At 36.1% G+C, this 21,768-nt stretch overlaps 1 protein-coding gene across 2 annotated transcripts in view; it reads right to left on the reverse strand.

The window, feature by feature from the left end:
- Nucleotides 1–21,768, reverse strand: part of LOC149788590 (E3 ubiquitin-protein ligase PDZRN3-like) — a 405,601-nt gene that overhangs the window by 92,071 nt on the left and 291,762 nt on the right. For both annotated transcript variants that reach the window (XM_089974641.1, XM_089974642.1), the window contains one exon: nt 13,678–13,919. In XM_089974641.1, the coding sequence (XP_089830767.1) occupies nt 13,678–13,919 (242 nt within the window). The remainder of the gene's footprint in view (nt 1–13,677; nt 13,920–21,768) is intronic.

A 21,768-nucleotide genomic window follows, 5' to 3' on the forward strand; every position in this document is an offset into this window, starting at 1 on the left:
TTGATCACATCTGCATGGCAAAGAAATTCAGAAGAACTCTTCAGGATGTGAGGTGAAGAGGGGAGCAGATGTGGCATCTGACCACCACATAGTAGTCTCAAGGCTGAAACTTAAGCTGAAACTAAAGCTGAAGAAGAACTGGATGGGCACAAAAGAGAAGAAAACAAAGTATAACATCAGCCTGTCGAAAGATGCAAACACTAAAGAAAAATACAGACTGATGCTTAACAGCAACTACCAAGTGCTTCAAGAGCTTCTTGAAGACAAGGAAAACAATGCGAACAACAGATGGGAGAAAGTTAAGGAGGCAGTCAAATCAACATGCCAAGAAGTACTAGGCCCCATGAGGCACCAGCAGAAAGAATGGATTTCAGCTTAAACATTGCGCAAAATCCATGAGCATAAACAGAAGTAAATAGCAGTAGGACAAGAACTGAAAAAGTAAAGGTACAAAAAGAGTACACTGATGCCCACAGAGAAGTGAAAAGAAGCATCAAGATAGACAAGAGACACTATGTTGATTGAATGGCAGCAGAGGCAGAAGAACTGGTCAGAAGTGGAAACATGAAGCTGTATGATATCACCAAAAAGCTGTCCGGCAAGTACAGCGAAACAGAGAGACCTGTAAAGGACCATAGCAAGTACAGAACACCAAATCAATAGATGGGAAGAACATTCTGAAGAACCGTTGAACAGGCCAGCATCACTAAATCCCCCAGAAATCCACCCAGCCAATGCAGATCTCCCCGTAAGCTGTGGTAATCCTACCAGAGACAAGATCTGGAAAGCCATCACCCAGCTGAAGAACGGCAAGGCAGCTGGACTTGATGACATTCCAGCATAAGCCCTCAGAGCAGACCAAGAGGCTTCAGTGGAAATTCTATACCCCCTCTTTAATAAGATCTGGCAGGAAGAAGAAATAATGACTGACTGGAAGGAGGGACACCTCACCAAGATCTCAAAGAAAGGCGACCTCAGCAACTGCTCCAACTACTGAGGAATCACATTCTTGTCAGTACCAGGGATAGTCTTCAACCAGGTCCTCTTAGAAAGGATGAAGGAGGCAGTCGACCCACAGTTATGAGATGAGCAGAACAGATCATGTACAGACCAAATAATTACTCTTTGCATCATAATTGAGCATTCTTTAGAGTGGAATTCTTTGCTCTACATCAACTTTGTCAATTATGAGAAGGCACTTGACAGCACGGACCAAGATACTTTTTGGAAACTTCTCTGCCATTATGGCATCCCACACAAGCTGGTGAACCTGATCAAGAACATTTACAGCAGAATGTCCTGCAGAGTCATTCATGCAGGACAGCACACAGACAGCTACCTAGTGTGGACTGGCATGAGGGAAGGCTTCTTGCTGTTGCCATTTCTCTTCCTTCTTGCCATCAACTGGATTATGAAGACATCAACCAACAGGTGTAGAAATGGGATCCAGTGGACCTGGACTTTGCTGATGACCTAGCACTCTTGTCCCCCAGTTTGCAACAAATGCAGGACAAAACCGATGTACTGGCAGCCACATCAGCACAGGTTGGCCTCAACATCCACAAAGACAAGACCAAGATCCTCAAGATCAATTATGTCGGTAACAACCCAGTCACACTGCAGGGAAGTCCCCTGGAAGAGGTGGAGTCCTTCACATACCTGGGCAGCATTATCAGCCAGCAGGGTGGCACAGACGCCGATGTCAAGGTAAGGATTGGAAAGGTGAGAGCAGCTTTCATACAGCTCAAGAACATCTGAAGCGCCAAAGAATCTACCTTGACTACCAAGATCAGACTGTTCAACTCCAATGTGAAGCCTGTCCTACTGTATGCAGCAGAGACCTGGAGAACTACCAAGTCGACCATAAAGAGAGTTCAGACCTTCATCAACAGCTGCCTAAGAAGAATTCTCCAGATACGCTGGCCAGACACCATCAGCAACACCAACCTGTGGCAGATAACCTCCCAGCTTCCGGTAGAAGAGAGATCAAGAAGAGAAGGTGGGGTTGGATAGGACACACCCTACATAAGTCACCAACCAACATTACCAGACAGGCAATGAGGTGGAACCCTCAAGGCAAGTGGAGAAGAGGACAACCAAGAAACACTTGTGACACGACCCTGCAGCGGACATCAATAAGATGGGTCACACCTGGTGTCAGCTCGAGGGGATGGCACAGGATAGAAGCCTTTTGTGGGCAGCCTATACCCCGGCAGGGGTGACAGGTAAAACTGAAACCTTGAATCGGATGACTGTGTGCATTGGACATTGGATGACAGACAACAGATCATACAATAAACTTTTATAGTCTAATATACAATAATCCATTTAGAAGGAGTAGCAATAATATAATTGTAAAGCTGGCCACCATGATTCCCAGAATAGATGTCTTGGGGACACCGTTTTCACTTAAGACCAATTGAACTTTAAGATGAAAATGTATACCAAGTTTCATCACTTTTCTCTAAGTAGCTTAAGAACTATTAGAAACTCTTGTGCCAAAGGATGTATTCTGATAAAGGATGACAGGCCATTTCATAACTTTTTTCTGGACTTCAATCAGTAGAACTAAAAGCAAAAAATTAAAATCTGACCTAGCATCAAAATTGCAAGCTAAACACTCTTTGTTTAATTTTATTTTATATTCGTTTCATGTTTGGAAGCTATGCTAGCTCAGGTGGGTAGAGTGTTGGACATGTAATCCAAGGATCATGGGTTTGATTTTCATCAAAGACAGCCTGCATCTGCTGCCTTGGCATGTCCTTGCAAAAGGCACCAAGATACAATTTTCTTCCCATGATATAGCCAATAATGTCAAAAAAAATATAAAAAAACAAAAACATTTATTCAATATTTACATCATATGGTCAATTTTTATAGCTCTCACACATTGATGATGTCTAATTTAACTGATTAAAACACTTAAGCAGCCATAACTGACCTTTGGCCTTGAAACTCAAACTCTAAAAAAAAAAATTGTAATATTTTATCTTCAAGCCATCTTAATTTCCTTGATTCAAAAGCTACTCCTGCAGGAGTTTCCTTGCAATCTCATACAAAAGAAACAACTGGTTAATGTGTATTGGATAAACACTACAATCAGATGAATCACTGGCAAGGCCAGTTCAAAATTTATAAAGTCAGCTACTGTGCAATTGACAATTTTATATAGTTATTCTCTGATGGTATGCAGTCACTCAATGAGGCCCAATGTCATAAATTAGCAATAAATCATTTATTAAGTGGGTCTGAAATTCAAAAGGCAGAAGCAATGTTTTGATTGCAGATATAAATGAATGAAATGGTTAAAATTAGACAAAATTTCCAAAGGATTTAATTTATATCTGATTTAATTGTAAGTTAAATCTTTTATTTTTTAATTTCATTATATGTCAAAATAATGTAGTTCTGTTTACTAGGAATTCATACTTTTTCCAGAAAATAGTTTGTACCTTGACTTTTCATTTTTGCAAACATAAGGCTGACCTGCTTCCCGACCTTAATTCAAAATTAGTAACAGCCATGTGAACAAGTTATTTTTAATTTATTTTTATTGTGGGAATAATAAGGTTGAGATCGAGGCTGTGATGGATACATGACCCTCAACATGTAAATAGTTTTTAGTGAAATAAACATCTTTTATTCTCAGAGTAAAATGATTGGTTCTTATGAAGGATATACAGGGGCTATCTGATTTTTTATTATTCCTAAACATGATCACATGACCCTTATCTGGGCATCTGTTTTGCATAAAATTCAAGTTTTAAACCATCGTTTTAGAGAAATAATCTCAGTCGGGCTTCTGAACACTGGGATGTAAATTGTGTCATTTTGGGAATAACATTTTAATGTTTATTCAAATTATTTGGATTCAAAAGGATTAATTCGTTTCTCTGGAAATTTTGAGTGCTCATACAGACTTTTTGAACAAAGACATTTCTTAAAATTTTTATTCAGATTTCCAGAACTGGAGTGATATTTATTGTTTCTACAAGGAACTGTAAACTTCAACACAGTACAGGATACAGCATCCATCATCGCCTTCCATCTTGGATTCTTTGTCAGGACTCAAACTTGAATTCATCAGAACATTTCCTTATTAGGACTTTTCACATTTTATTCATGGATTATTCTTGGATTATTTTAATTTTGGATATGATTCTTAAAATCTTAAGTTCTTATTTTTTCATTTTTACAGTATTTTTCCAGGGAAATAAATAATTTGTTAAATTTCTCAAAGCCTGTTGTTTTCACTCTTTCTTGTGTTACTGTTTATATATATATATATATATATATATATATATATATGTTAGGTTGCTGAGAGAGAAAAAAGGACAAACATGATATCAGACTGTAGTTCATATGTAGAGCCAACTCTGAAACCAATATTATAATAAAAGTTTGACCTCAATCCCCTTCTGACTACCTCAGTCTGCACTGACCTCTAATTGGAACAAATCTGGCAGTGTTTTAATCTGACTAAAAGAAGTGTCAACATCAAAGATGGAGGTAGATAGACACCATCCTAATGAAAATCAATGGCTGCCCCTAGAACCACTTTCATTAGCAATACAATCAGCAACCCAGTCCTTATCTGAACACTCTGACAAATGATGGAACTATTTTTTTGCCTCATCACTTGTACTAGTCAAGTATAGTTTAGTACCAGATAAAAGACCACTGGCACTGGTTAAAACTAGAGATCTGTATCCTACATCATAAAATCTTCACCCACCTGTCAAAAATTTACATAATTATCTCATTAGCACTGGTGTTACACATTAGTATGGAAGAACTGGTTTAGCTGAACATAAAACATGGTAACTTCAAGAGACCTGTCTACACTGAGAACCTTCAGCAGTTGATAATTATGTGGGCCAGGAAAAAACTTGTTGGAAAAATTCAGCTGATCATCACTAACATTAGCCTAAAAGTCCCTTTGATGTCTGTGTCAGTGCATGCATATTAAAATGAACAAGCTGAAAATTATGACACCAAGAAGGAACATTTCTGCTAGCTGCACTATTTTTAGTTTTCTTAAAAGTCAAACATTGAGATTTTCATCCAAATTATTTATGAATCTTCAATACTGATGAATCCCATATCAGTTATTAAGCGCATAAGTCTCAAATTATTTCATACAAAAATGTTAATCTCACTAATCCATAACTACCCTCACCCACCACACCTGCCCTGATACAAGTTTGAGGGAGTGACACAACTGTTGAACAATTGATAAACTTTTGGTTCTCAAAAGATTCAAACATAAAGAGTGGTTTTAGTAAAATTATTTGAAATGACTTTTTGAAAGCCCACCTTAATGTTATTTAAGTGTTCAGAAATTTAAAAAAAAAAAATCTTCTGATGCTCATAGTCTTTATTTAACCAGTTGTTATGCAAGAGAAGAGCAAACAGAGTCTTACAGAGATGATAAATCCACAATCACCTGCTATTGGAGTCTTAAAGAGATGATAAATCCATAATAACCTGCTACTGGAGTCTTACAGAGATGATAAATCCATAATAACCAGCTATTGGAATCTCATGGAGATGATAAATCCACAAGCACCTGTTATTGGAGTCTTACAGAGATGATAAATCCATAATAACCTGCTACTGGAGTCTCACAGAGATGATAAATCCACAAGCACCTGCTACTGGAGTCTTACAGAGATGATAAATCCCCAATCACCTGCTATTGGAGTCTTACAGAGAAGATAAATCCACAATCACCTGTTATTGGAGTCTTACAGAGATGTTAAATACACAATCACCTGCTTAAGACTCCTACTAAAGAACATTATGGTGCGGTAATGCTATCATATTTTAAAAAAATTTAAACATTTACATGATGACTGGAACAACAAATGATTCTGTTTGAACATAATTACTCCACCTGCATACCCAAACTGACCTTGTGAAGTGTTTTCAATTAGGATATTCATAGGAAAAGTAAAGTCTTGTTAATTAAGTCTGAAAATAAGTATTTTCCACAATAATTCAAATTACATAATTAAAAACTAATTAATTACCTATTTACATAAAGCTTCAACTCAAATTTTGACAAAAGAGTGACTGCTAAATGAATCAAGGAATTTTAGCAAGATGATACAAATCAGTCAACAATATTGACTGACTCATTGCTCAGATTCCATAAACGATGACAAAATTATCATGATTAAAGTAAGAATCAAACTTCGCCTTCCATATCCAGCCGAGTTTAATCTGTCTTGTACATAAACTTCATTGAACATCAGTTGTAGATTTGCACCAGAAGTTACAAAATATGGATTAAATCACTACTAGACATGCATGGTTTTAACAGTATACGATTGTAGATTTTATTACATAATGGTGCTAATTCTTCCAGTGTCATTGTGACACATAGAAACACCAAATTAATGTGCGTGGTTTGGCAGAATTAAATTCCACATCATGTTTGAGGATGCCCATCTGGTTAAGGATTGATTAATTCCTAATGAGGTTCCATTTGATAACTGTGTCAGGCAAAACTAGTCCCAGGGTAAAGCTATGGTTTTGTTTATCAAAAATGCCATTGTTGAAATGTTGCAGAAACAGCATTTGAACTTGCTGAAATATTTGTCATAAGTTGAAACTTTGCAGAGATTGGTTTATTAGAGGAAACGAGGGGTGGGGGTGGGGGGTGTAAAATTGTCCAACTCTGTTGGGGTGTTTGTTAATAATAGTGATTAGATAAACCTTAATTCTTTATAATCAATCATCATCATAAGGAATACTTTAATTAAATTATTAGAAACAAAATACAATTTTGCTCACAAATATTTTAAACAATTTAATTCTTTATAGTGAGGCAACAGTCAGCTGCTATTAATAGGCAAAATACCTTTCTCAGTTGCTTGCTTTGACCATAAGTCATGCATTAAGAAATATTATTTCAGTTAACATAACCATTCCATCAGTACACACTTCTACAGTACTTAATGGTCAGATTATTGTGTAATATCACACTTTAAATCAAGGGAGATAAGACAGCAGTTGGCAATGTCAGATTAGATCACTCTATATGAATTTGGACACTAAATATCAACAATTCAATGGGAATAAATCCGACTAAAAACACATTTATATGTACATAAATTGGTCCACAAAATTCATTGAAAATATACATATATTTATTATTTGTTCTTATTTGACCATCATGGAAATAAAATTCTGCAGCTTACATAAAACTGCTGGTCACTGACAGTCATATGTACTCAAGTTTTAAAAAAATGTACGTGAAAGGACAAAAATGAAGAGCATAAACTATTAAATTATGCATATGCAATATTATTTCTTTTTATTAAAGTCAAAATAAAAGGATTCATTGGTAGCAATGTTCTGAATCAATAGCTGATTAATCTTAATAGAATTTTGCTGTACAGCAGGTTTGGGGCTAAACCTGACCCAAGAATACAGATAGCTTCAACACAACCCAAGAATACAGATGGCCTAATCCTGGCCCAATAATACAAATGGCCTAAACCTGGCCCAATAACACAATGGGCCTGAACCTGACCCAATAATGCAAATGCACCTTACGGATATCACAATACTGTTCAAGAATAGGAAAAAAGTCAACATCATTAGGGAAAAGGTACACCTGAGGAACTGCATTAAATATCTATTTTTTTAAAAGCCTGTTGCCTCCATCAACATTTTACAATTTGTCAGAGACCTGGAGCTCAAACTGCAATTAAGAAACATCAACCAAGAGATATGCAAGAAAAAATGTACTGTATCAACACAAGACTACAGATAAGATTTGCCATGATCTGTAACCTTAGACAGAACTTAAAGCTTTTTTATCATTCTGTCACTCTATTATCTTGGTTACCTAATATTCTTTTGGTCTAAAAAGATGGAGATTTGAGTCAAATATACATTATGATAAGGAGCATGAATGGGGATAAATCTTACCCTTGAATAATCTTGACTAATGGGATTTTCCAGTTTTAATAATAGGCACATATATTTGATATGTTTTTTAAAAATTTTCCACCATCTTTGCCAAGAAACAAATTCTTGAAGCCATCTTATGAAATTAATTTCACACCTTTAGTCCCAGTAACACCCCTATGCAGTGGTACAAATGATCTGTACCAACTTTTCTGGTACTTAAATAAAATTTATTTCTTACAAGGTTCAAATGTATTCTTTGAATTTTTTGTAGGTGTACCATAAAAACCTTTGCATGGCAATCAATGCCATACATGTTTGCTTATAGGAAAAGCCCATCAGCAAATTGCAGACCCAGATCTGCCACTGCAGCCTGAGCCTGTGGGGTGTGTTAGAAGAAATCAGTAGAACAAACATAGACCCTGATCTGCATGCATATTATGTGATGGCAAATCAGGATCTTCACTGTTTGCAGTTTGACTTAACCTGTAAGTGAGTATATATGGTAACAAGATAAGAATGGTAGAAAAGGCTTCTAATCTCAACACTGGTAAGATGACCTACATATTACAGAACACACTTAGAATGCACATCTGGGTCTATAACAGACCCAAATCCCATACTGTATTTAGTAACATGAAATTGGCCAGAGAAGCTGTAGTTAATGATGTGCTTTGGAATGATGCAGAAAACCAGCATCCCACATGCTTCATTTCCAGGTTTAGATGATCCCAAGAACAAAGCCATCTTGCTGTGTTCTTTTAGAGGGTCAGGTAGAGGGGTCAGGGGACTGGCAATATTGGGGAATTCCCATGAGGAGTGTAGCAACTGGTTTATGGTTTACTACCATATGAAAATGAGGTAACTAAGGATGAACATCTTATGGTTGTATATATAAACCACCAAAAGTATTACCTTTATCAAAGAATTTAAGTGGTTGTTACTGGTTTTGGTGGAATAATTCAAATAATAGTCATTATCAACAGTACTGACTAGGACCAAGACAATCATCTGATGATGAATCAATCTATAATGGGAAGTTGAAATTGTCATGAACTTCAAAATTTTTTTAAAAAATTACATATACTGTAGGACTTTCTTTGACAAAAAATATTTTCTTGAGAGAGAGAGAAAGGTATTTACAGTTAATTAAAGTTAGGTAAATGTACATGTATTTGCACGGACAAATTTCTGACCCAGAAAAAAAAACCAGATACACTGCTCCTTAATTCACCATCTGGACAAGATCTACTTAATTAGTGTTAATGGGCCCTTTTATAGAATCCTATAAAATAGACGATTATAACATAACTCAAAATAAACCTTTTTGAATTATGAGCCTAAAATGTTTCACTCATTCTTCGCACAAACGTCTGCAACAAGAAATTTTAACCCAGCTATCCTGACCCTGTACTGCACATTTTGTGGATTCAAGTACTTGGCATAGAAGGTTAGTAAAGAGATTTCATGCATCTTCAAACAAAATATATTAGCAACAGATGCATTGCAAAGGGCCCTGCTCTCTCCACAGTTTGCTTACTTGATATGGCTTGAAACTGGTAGAGTTGTTGAGAGGCATTCAGGGGCAATAACTTCATTTCTAAATGATTATGTGCAATACTGGATATCCAGCTCATTCAAGTCTCATCAGCATCAAGCTAAATGCCAAATTTATTTGGAATAAAATAATCCTTAACCAAATATGCAGAGGAAAACCAAGTTAAGAAGACATAACTCTTGCAAATCATATCATGGAATCCTTGAAATCAAATTCATGTTTTAATAAACATAAAGCTGCATGTGAAATTTTGTTACTATCCAAAACGTCTTGGCAAAGTTAGACTGATGAAGTGAAAATTATGTCAGATAATCAGGACCTTAACTTACGCGAAAGTTTCAAGGTCAGATAATCAGGGGCCTTAACTTGAACTTTTTCACAATCTCATCAATACATAGCTGAAAATCAAATTTTTTTAAAATTCAATAATTCCTTGTAAAGTTATCTTCCATAAACCAAACTGTTGAATGATGGAATGGCAGCTGGAATGACCAATGGTCTAATGGACAGATGAGGTGATTATTCATGGGGTTACACCAACATTGTCAAGTTGAACCTTAATAATAACCTGTCATACCCGAGAGCTAAAGTTACCTTTCTGTATTGGTGAAAAGGAGTGTAACTGTTTTCCGTCTGTCTTTTGAAAAAGGAAGTATTATGTGACCCTAACCTGTTGGATGCTGAGAACTTCCAAACAAAGTCTTCATCATTCCATCCTAAGATGTGTACAGACTATATGGATATATATGGTAATGCACAAAACAAATGTTAAAAAGAGGGGGGGATGATGAAGATCCACTTGTGTCTGATGATGACGAGTTCTTATCTGTACAGAGTACAGCAACCCCAGGCAACTGTGAGATGCTGCTGCCAAGACTGCTGCAATTATAGATGGCCAATCAACTCCTTCAAGAGAAGTGTGGAGATTAATTATTTACCAGTTCTGTCTTTGAAACAGTATTAAACATCCAATGGGACCTGATAGTCATTATAAACACACTTTGTACATCATGCAAGCCAGAAGCAGCTCAACAAATTCAAAATCTCATTGTTTCTGGGTTTATTCCCCAGTTTAGCATTACCATTACAAAAACATGGTTATAGATAGGGTTTACATTGATGGATAAATGTAACATGTGCCAAGGTAAAAATAGATGCATATACATGTACATCTATATGCATATTACTGATCCATATATTTTTTTTTACTTTGATTTTAGGAATAATTTCCTATTAGTAATATATGATGAAAACAAAAAATAAACTGTGAACATTAAGCTTGTGGGTGAACAGAGACAGGTACATATGTGTCTGTTGGTCCATGTGTGTGTCTGTGTGTCTATTTGCATGTCTCAGAAATACTGGAGTCATTAGTATAATGTGAATGTCTCATTGGCAAAGGTGAGTGGCATAAGCACTGACACATGGGTTCAGACTCCTCAGGATGGGCATGTGGTGCTCCTCCATCAGAAAAGGCACTGCAGCAAAGGCCAACAGGACAGGCATAGCGGAACAACAGAGGCAGGCCAGGTAAGCCTGAGCCAGTAACACCATGATTTGTGTTGCTGCCATCCCCTGTCCACACTGCCATAAAACAATCAGGGTGCACATCGGCCTCTCTAGCCACCTGCATACCCACAGACCTATCATCCTCTCTAGCCACCTGCATACCCACAGACCTATCATCATCTCTAGCCACATGCATACCCACAGACCTATCATCCTCTCTAGCCACATGCATACCCACAGACCTATCATTCTCCCTAGCCACATATGCATACCCACAGACCTATTATCCTCTCTAGCCACCTGCATAACCACAGACCTATCATTCCTGCTAAAACATTGGGTGACTAAAGTGTTCCTCATTGTCACTGACAGATGAACTCATTTCCTGGTCGAGGTAAACTAAGATTTAAACTATGTGGTTGACATCACTTTTTTATGTTTCTGACATCCTGTTTGTGCTAAATATCCTAACTTATCACACATACTAGGCTTTGCTAGGCACTACACAGTCAAAATTCGGAGCATCTTGATATGAAGTGGGCTTATGCACCAAAGAAAATATAGTGGGAGAGAGGAGGAAGGAGAAGAAAGAGCATGCACTGAATAGAATAGGATGATCAGATATAACATCTAAATAACATTTTGTCAAGTGACATAACACAATGTTCACGAAAACATAACTTCCAATTTGATTTATTAGATGCTATTTCAGATAACAAAGAGAAAACTTCATCCTGCATTTTTGTTTCTGAACACCATATTGCCTCCTCTAATTAATGTTCTTGCACTAAGTCAAATGAAAAGTTACCCCAATAACCATTTATATTGGTACTTACTTTTCACAAAAACATAAATTGCCATCTACATTGAGACTTACTTTTCATAAAAATCATTAACTACTATCAATATCAAAATTTACTTTTCACAAAAATGTCAACCACCACCTACACTGGCACTTAACATTTGCCAAAACTTAAACAACTATCTACACTGGCACTTACTTTTAACAAAAAAATATTCAAAATTTCCAAACTATTATCCTAATGTGCCTTTAGTCTTGCTAAAGCCATGCCCCAGATCTTGCTAAAATGATGACCAAGGTCTTGCTAAAAATCATGCCCTAGGTTTTGCTGAAACCATGCCCTAGGTCTTGCTAAAATCATGCCCTAGGTCTGGCTAAAACCATGTCCTAGGCCTGGCTGAAACCATGCCTTATATCTTGCTAAAACCGTGCCCTACATCTTGCTGAAATCATGCCCTAGGTCTTGCTAAAACCATGCCCTAGGTCTGGCTAAAACATTGTCTTAGGTCTTGCCAAAACATATTTTACCCAAAAATAATGAAGTGATATTTCTGTGAACAGGAACACAGGCTAAATGCCTTTGTGACATATATCACTTCATTACCCCCCCCCTCCATGTTTTAATCAAATGAAATTTTACATGTAACAGATAAATTACAGTGAAGTATACTGTACAGTTAGATGTCTGGGATGATGTTTCCCCTTCTTACAAGAGAGCTAATACATAACTGACACTGCAATATAAGACAAGCACACGCTGAATGTGGAATGAAGTACTTCCCTCTTGAGCAGATTTTGAATAGAATGAGACGTTCCATAACAGGATTGAATTCCATGTCTGCATGTAACCGTTCAATCCTGATATGTATTTTATACACTCAAGTCAACTTTTGTCTTCCTTCCAGTACATTTTCTTTGGAAATAAACACAGTTGGTTGTTTTTACTAAAGACTGCATTTCTTTTTTTACATTTTTGTACCCATGATCATAATCCATGTGTTTCCCCAGCTAATTAAACTTGGCAAGGTGTTTCTGTCACCCAATGAAATGGTTTATTGGCCACACTCCATTAATATTCAACTTGCAATGTACCTGAAAGATTCAATCAGTCCAAAGTCAACTGTAATGCTCCCTTATTTTATTTGTCTTGGGTCTTTTATATGCTCTATGAGTGCCATAAGGCCAATTTCTTGAGCCAAGGATGTAAAATAAGGTTATTTACTATATTCTATAATCAACAATGCTCCAGGTTACAAATAAACATCTGAAGCTTCAACAAATTACACATAAAAGTACTAGCTAGAAGTTTCAGCAACTCAACGGTCACTGGGAAAGAGATGTCCAGCTTGATAAAAGGTCACTGGGAAAGAAGTGTTAAAGCTCAATAAATTGTCACTTGGAAAGAAGCGTTCTGCTTGATAAATGGTCACTGGGAAAGAAGTGTTCAAGCTTGATAAACTGTCACTGGGAAAGAAGCGTTCTGCTTGATAAATGGTCACTGGGAAAGAAGTGTTCAAGCTTGATAAATTGTCACTGGGAAAGAAGCGTTCTGCTTGATAAATGGTCACTGGGAAAGAAGTGTTCTGCCTGATAAACAGTCACTGGGAAAGAAGTGTTCAGCTTGAAGATGTTCACATTCATGGCTGGCCTTGTACAAAGCCTTATAGAATGTTTGAAACAGTGACTTATTATTTCACCTTTTCAGCATACATGTAAAAAGCCAGTAGGTTACAATAAATGCAAAGTATCAAGAAATGGACCTATACTGCAAACTCTTAAACACACAAAAAGAGCACAATCACACACAAAAAGGTATTACTGGTAATATACAAAATTATTAAGGTGACCAAATATCAGAAAAGAAATCTTAAAAAGATGGTTTACTCACCCACTGTTGTAAAAGGGGTAAAAGGCAGGTGGTGGCGTGGGTGGTCGATCAAATCCATAGATGTCTTCATCTGTCTGAGTTCCTATAGATACCATGGTTGGAGATCGACTTCTCATCTTAGACGAAGGAGTCTTGTTACTGTTAACTCTCCGCAGGACTTCAACCACGATGGGTTCGCGGGCAGTCCTAAATGCTTCCACAGCTTCCTCGTGTGTGGCTTGAGATAGATCCTGACCATTTACCTGGAGAAAATGGAAACAGAAATGTTTTTTTTTTAAGACACTAATCGCAAGAATATGGTTTAAATTAGTATTAGATAAACTGCAGTGAGATAAAATCCAGCTGGATTATATTATGATAGATTTTTCAACATTAACAAAGGCATACAAAAATGTATCTCACCATCTCAATGCATATAATGTATTTTTCACAAAAATGTATATCTCCATCTAAATACTTGTATATTATTGCATTTTCTATATTTTAATGGCTTTTAATTATTAAAAGAATGTGTATATATGAGTGGTAAGTTTTAAGGGCACACATTACTGGCTTTATAATGGTGCTTATTAACTCATTAACCCCTGGTGCCGCATTTATGTGGCAGGAGGTAGTAGCCTACTGACAAGCTCTGTAGTGTCAAGGTCATGTAAGATACACAAAAGTGGGTGGTATTATAGAAAGGTAGACAGATGTAGCTCTACAATGGTAACAAATAATCTGGAAGTTCTAGTTGCACTACAAAATACAGAGGGAAAAACCTAATTTTTTGGACCCAATTGTTTTCCACCCAAAATTTGCCCGAGGTCAGAATCTGATTTTAAGCAACAAAAAATACAATAATTAAAAAAAAACTCCAACTTTTACCCTTCTGCTCATTCATGAGCGAAATAGCCACTGAAAAATGATGTTTCAAACACAACTAGGAATTAGGTTGATGGAAAATGACTTGGAAGTCAATGTATTAGGATGTATTCAGAAATAGCCCCCAAAATGTGTTTCCTACTCGCATTTCAGGTGCAAATGACAAAAACCTCCAGGGGCTAATGAGTTAAAAAGTTAAATTTGAAAGCTGTAAAGATGAAAAATTCCAAATAAAAGTAAAATTGTAATAGATAAATTACAACAAATATGCATACAAAATTAAAGACAGATGACATGTCAGGATCTTTATGAAAAATATATTTGCCTTGTCTCATTAAGATACTTTTTCAGGAAGAAAAGACAGTGTTCATTTTGTTCCTAGAACATTTTATTCAGCTGTAGCTGGCAAAATGCACAAAATAGTGATTATTAGCAACAAATGAGAATCTTTGTTTCTAACAGTATAGAATTTAAATTTTTGTATATACCAGTAACTGTACAGGATTTAGATTTTTGTCTCTAACAGTATAGAATTTAGATTTTTGTCTCGAACAGTACAGGATTTAGATTCTTGTCTCTAACAGTATAGAATTTAGATTTTTGTATATACTGGTAACTGTACAGGATTTAGATTTTTGTATCTAGTAGTACAGGATTTAGATTCTTTTATCTAACAGTATAGAATTTAGATTCTTTTCTCTAACAGTACAGGATTTAGATTCTTTCTCTAACAGTATAGAATTTAGATTTTTGCCTCTAACAGATTAGAATTTAGATTTCTGTATCTAACAGTACAGGATTTAGGTTCTTGTCTCTAACAGTATAGAATTTAGATTTTCAAATAAATTTTTAAAAGATATATACAAGTTAAACTCTTTTAAAACCAATGCACTGATCAGCAAGGTAACCAAGTAATAAAGCATATGTTATATCTTATAATGTCTAACATAAATTTTCCAGTATTTGCAGCTAACTTGATTAGAAACCCCATCCTCGCATGTTCTGGGATCCAATAAAATACAGTTCTCAAAGACATAATCCAAGTGAGCTAATCTCTAGCTCTCGCAGAATTTAAGATTGTTCTGCTAAAATCCAGGAAATCATACAAAAATCTGACATATCAATCCAAACCATTATGTGAAACCTGTTATGTACCTTCAATTATCAATAAAACATATTCCCAATCTGGAAGAATCTTGTGATTGTAACTTATATGCTTCCTTTTTCTGCCTGCATATGATGCAAGTACAAATTGAATATGCATTTCAGTACAAATTATCAACATTACGTGTCACATTGAACTATTTTATGTCCATATGGACTTTCTCCAATAAGGTTCACAAGTATGCATGCTGCATTACATTTTTCATTACCAGAAGCCATGAAGGATGAATTAAACTCCTCCATCATTTGACATTTGTATTATCACCCTCAAGAATAATAGCTGCATGTGTGTGTGTGTGTGTGTGTGTGTGTGTGTGTATGTATGTATGTATGTACATATGTATGTATGTATGTATGTATGTATGTATGTATGTATGTATGTATGTATGTATGTATGTATGTATACTTGTTGTTAAGAGTTCTTGCAAATAGACAAATGAAAACATTTTCTACTATTACTAAACAATGCAAAATGTATTAAACCTGAAATGGGGTCCTGCATTGATGGACTGTTGGGAAGAACATGAAACATACAGCTTTTAGTTTCATTGTCCTTTTTATAAAATCTTTTTGCAAAATGTTAATCTAAGAAGATTGAACAATACACATGTGTTCAAACAAGATAATTTAATTGTGAAAAATGTAGATATATATCGTCCTGTCAGTCAGAATGTGTAGACAAATCTGCCTGTCTGCCAAAATGTGTAGGCAAATCTGCCTGTCAGCCAGAATGTGTAGACAAATCTGCCAGTCAGTCAGAATGTGTAGACAAATCTGTCAGTCAGTCAGAATGTGTAGGCCAATCTGCCAGAGTTGAAAAGTGTAGACAATCTGTCAGTCAGAATGTGTAGGCAAATCCCAAATCCACAAAAGTCGGAATGTGTAGGCAAATCCCAAATCCACAAAAGTCGGAATGTGTAAGTCATCTGCCATGTTAAATCTGTTCTGACCTTAAAAATTCAGACCAAAAAACAAAGACTTGGATCTTAAGAATTCAGACCAAAACCAAAGACTTGGATCTTAAGAATTCAGTCCAAGACCAAAGACTTGGATCTTAAGAATTCAGACCAAAACCAAAGACTTGGATCTTAAGAATTCAGACCAAAACCAAAGACTTGAATCTTAAGAATTCAGTCCAAGACCAAAGACTTGGATCTTAAGAATTCAGTCCAAGACCAAAGACTTGGATCTTAAGAATTCAGACCAAAACCAAAGACTTGGATCTTAAGAATTCAGACCAAAACCAAAGACTTGGATCTTAAGAATTCAGTCCAAGACCAAAGACTTGGATCTTAAGAATTCAGTCCAAGACCAAAGACTTGGATCTTAAGAATTCAGACCAAAACCAAAGACTTGGATCTTAAGAATTCAGTCCAAGACCAAAGACTTGGATCTTAAGAATTCAGACCAAAACCAAAGACTTGGATCTTAAGAATTAGTCCAAAACCAAAGACTTGGATCTTAAGAATTCAGTCCAAGACCAAAGACTTGGATCACCACACAGTACATTGTTTAATACCAGTTTGGGGTCAATGTATTTTGAAAGTGGATGCATATTTTACTAGGACACAAATAGTACAGAGACTGACCATTTCATTTCTGCAATCTTTCTATTAACAAATGTCTGGCCAACAAAAGGTTGAAAAAAATACTCTTTATCTGACTTGTAGAAGAAAAATAACTTATTCTGTTAAGTAAAAGAATAGTTGTCTTGCAGTAGAAGCAACAAAAAAAACCAAGTTGGAAAGAAAATTAGTCATTCCCTGCTCTATGCCCCCTCCCTCCAAATTAAATGGCAAATCAGGGAAGCATTAGGTCATCCTACATCAAAGAATTTATTGTCGAACATAGCATATTTCTATCTGAAAACAAGGTATATTAATTAAATGGGTCAGGTTATCAGTAATAATCTGCTGAACAAAGAAACCCATGTACAGATCTCAGTGATCTTTCCCTTTTTTGATGTGAAACTAGGAAATAATTGAAGCTAGCATGCAACCCTAAAACAAACAAAGGCTAAGATTCAATGAACAACATGACATGACTTAAATCTGGGACCAAATATCAGTCAACCACATGACAGACTGTTATATCTGGGACCAGATATCAGTCAATCAGCAAAATGATACAGAAACTCTGCTACCTCCAACCTGTTTTTGATGTCAACAATGGTTGCAGGCTACTCCATTCTATTACAATCTTTAATCACGAGGGTTTCATTACAACATGGACAGAATAGAGATGCCACAGTATGATAACACACCTGTATTTTTCACCTGTATCAATGTCACTTTGATTAGGTCTGCAGGGAAGCTTGTTCCTCCTGGGATTTACACATACAGTGTGAAAACTCCAGTGACATTCATATAAATATAGTCCCTTTTAATTATATAAAGTTGGTGACAAAAGTGTAACCTGGACCCAAACAATCTAATATGATTACTCATGAAAAACATTTCAACCACATTTTCTTTTGATCAATGGAAAGGACTGAGATCTACATCAAAATTACATTAAGAATGCACTGCATCTTGCCATGCACATTAATTAAGAACCACACCTAATGCCACATTATGTTATGACAGATATATCAGGATCAGTCAGTAAACTAGGCTTCAACAGCTCTGGGTGTATGTAAATCCTATTCAAGTGAGCATTCTACAAGTAAATCTGTTATGAAGCCATTAACTCTAAACATAATCCTTTTTTAAGATTAATTGAACCCTGTCCATAGTAATTGGTCAAATATGATGAACCCTGTCCATAGTTGTTGTTGTTGTTGTTGTAGGGTTTAACGCCATTTTTCAGCACACGATAGGCTATACATTGCGGCCAGTATTAATGGTGGAGGAAGAACCCGGGAAATCTCCGGAAAGAACCACCGACCCTCGAGAAGCTACTGGCAAGCTTTTTCACATATCCACACTGGCCGAATCCGAGACTCGAACCCATGCAGACAGAGGTGAGATGGCAGTGATCCGTAATGGAGAGCGCTTTAGACAACTCGGCCACTTGGGGCCCCTCCATAGTAATTGGTCAAATATGATGTGCAAATAAAGATTTAAACTGTCACTTCTGATTTTTTTTCCCAACTTTTAACTCTCTCCATTAAAAAATTCAAAGAAAAATGTCGGTACGAAAATTTTCTCTCATGATGTATAAGTCCCCAAAATGTAAAATGGCCATCATTTTCTGCAGTGATGTAGAAGTCCCCAAAATGTAAAACGGCCATCATTTTCTGCAGTGATGTAGAGATCTCCAAAATGTTACATACTATCATAATTTAGTGCAATGATGCAGAAATCCCAAAAGCTTTTCATTTCAAATTAATAAATTATTTCAAGGCCTTAATGTATCTACCACCCTTGTTACTTCAAACAAAAGATGAGATCTTCATATAAATATTCTGATTGCTGCCATTTATTCCACACTCAATATTAGCTGAATAAGTTCAAATGCCTTATTGCATTCAAGCCTCCAGTTCTAATGCCATTATAAACTCTATGTTTATAATGCCTTGAATGAGTTACATTCAGCCCTCTACTACTAATGCTATGTTACATTCAGCCCTCTACTACTAATGCTTTGTTACATTCAGCCCTCTACTTCTAATGCTTTGTTACATTCAGCCCTCTAATACTAATGCTTTGTTACATTCATCCCTCTACTAATAATGCTTTGTTACATTCAGCCCTCTACTTCTAATGCTTTGTTACATTCATCTCTCTACTACTAATGCTTTGCTACATTCAGCCCTCTACTTATAATGCATTGTTACATTCAGCCCTCTACTACTAATGCTTTGTTACATTCAGCCCTCTACAACTAATGCTTTGTTACATTCAGGCCTCTACTACTAATGCTTTGTTACATTCATCCCTCTATGATTAATGCTTTGCTACATTCAGCCCTCTACTACTAATGCTTTGTTACATTCAGCCCTCTACTTCTAATGCTTTGCTACATTCAGCCCTCTACTTCTAATACTTTGCTACATTCAGCCCTCTACTTCAAATATCTTCTTCCATTCATTCCTCTATTTCTAAATTCCTCTCACATTCAGCCATCTGCTTCAAATGCCTTATTACATTGAGACTTTTATCAGCCCTCTATTTCTAATACCTTGTTATATTGAGACATTTATAGATAATGTCTAGATACATTCAGCCCTGTCTCCAATGCCTTGTTACATTCTGCCCTCTGTTTCCAATGCCTTGTTACACTCAACCCTCTACTTCTAAAGACATACATGTATTACATTCAGCCCTCTACTTTTAATGCCATGTTACAAACAGATCTCCATTTCTAATGCCCTGTTACAATTCATTACATTTAATGCCTTGTTACAATCACCTCTCTATTTCTAATGCCTTGTTACAATTTGTTTTATTTAATGCTTTATTACAGTCAGCCCTCTACTTCTAATGCATTATTACTTTCAGCCTTTTGTTTATAATGCCTTGTTAAATTCAGATGTGGACTTCTAGTGGCATTTTACATTCAGTCCTTTAGTTCCAATACATGTACCATGTTACATTCAGCCTTCAATTCAATCAGAAATGAAGGGGCAATCAAACTTGAAATCATGCAGTTTAATACCATATTTTAAATTTGGCTTTGTAACTCTGGAGTACTCTAAATGGCATCCATTCAGATGAGCAACAACAGCGAAATTGATTTGCAGCACATGATAAAAATCCAAGTTATAATGCTCTGGGCTGAAAATTATTCAAACTTATTCCAAATGATAGTAGGCTCCAGAAATCAATAACCGAATGGTTAAAATACTGGAAAAATATCACTGAGAGATAGCTATTTCTCACATTCACATTAACTCAGATAAGTACTATGGTAATTTTAGAAGAAAATCAACAAAAAATGATTCGGAACTACCAACTACATACAGACCAGTCTATCAATACAAATTCAAAATGTTTTTGGATAAAGGTGACTTAATTGTCCTCACTTGTACCTTAATTGATTACTAGATAAACTGATGAAGACTATACTGTACTCAAACAACTGATTTTGATTGAAGCTACTCAAAGGTAGAAAAGGAACCATATCTAATTGCTAAATTTTAATGTTTTATGAAACACATGGGACCTTAAGTATTTAAGTTGCTTGATGACTGGGTTGGTAATATTTGGGTCGTTGGTTTGACCACAACCAGTCCAGGTTGGCTGTCTGACAGTTTGTCCTTGGCAATGGTCTGAAATCCTCATGACCAGTCCAGGTTGGCTGTCGGACAGCTTGTCCTAGGCAATGTAACTCGGAACAACATTCTACAGGATGTTGAATATACCAGTAAATCCAACCAACCAACAAAGTACTAGTAAATTCAATCAACCAACAAACAGAAACATATATGCCTCACCCACCCCAGATGCAATGTCAATATATCGCATGACATAACCCCATAATTCAACTAGGGGCAATATGTAAGGGTAGGAATGCTACAGAGGTAAGGAAAGTATTTAAAAGTCTTAATTACTCCAGATGAGATTAACACAGATGCTGAAATGAAAAGAAATTAAACCCGACACCCCTAATTTAACTAAAAGAGGATCATCCTTTTTGACCCAATGGTTCCATTTCAGATCATACCCTTTGGGCAGGAAGCTGATAGGTAACAATGCGGTCCTGTTTTATTCCAAATATGCATTACATCAGAAATAACAACAACAACAACAACAGCTAAATGTATTTCTTATTAAAATTGTCCCTCTGCTTGATCCTGTGGCCCAACAATGGGGCATAGTCCTGGGGTGGGGAGAAATGGTAGCAGCAGATCGTAGAAAGTTTGCTTAGAAATTCCTGGATAGAAGATTAATAATAATAGGTTTAAAATTCAACAATTTAACAGGACCTTCTTCAAAAGCATAGGTCTATTCTAATCTCTTAAACCATAATCTAATGTCACATGATTTGACTTTTTTTCCAGAGTAATACCAAGGTTTTCTGTTATGTTTTTAACGGATGAAGATCTCCAATAACATTTTACAGGTGCAATTTTACCTGGACCCTGTAGATTACAAGTGGATTACTTGTAGCTAAAGGTTG

Source organism: Sinohyriopsis cumingii, chromosome 11, assembly GCF_028554795.1.
Source record: "Sinohyriopsis cumingii isolate HCF-2022 chromosome 11, ASM2855479v2, whole genome shotgun sequence".
In the NCBI taxonomy this organism is placed as follows: domain Eukaryota; kingdom Metazoa; phylum Mollusca; class Bivalvia; order Unionida; family Unionidae; genus Sinohyriopsis; species Sinohyriopsis cumingii.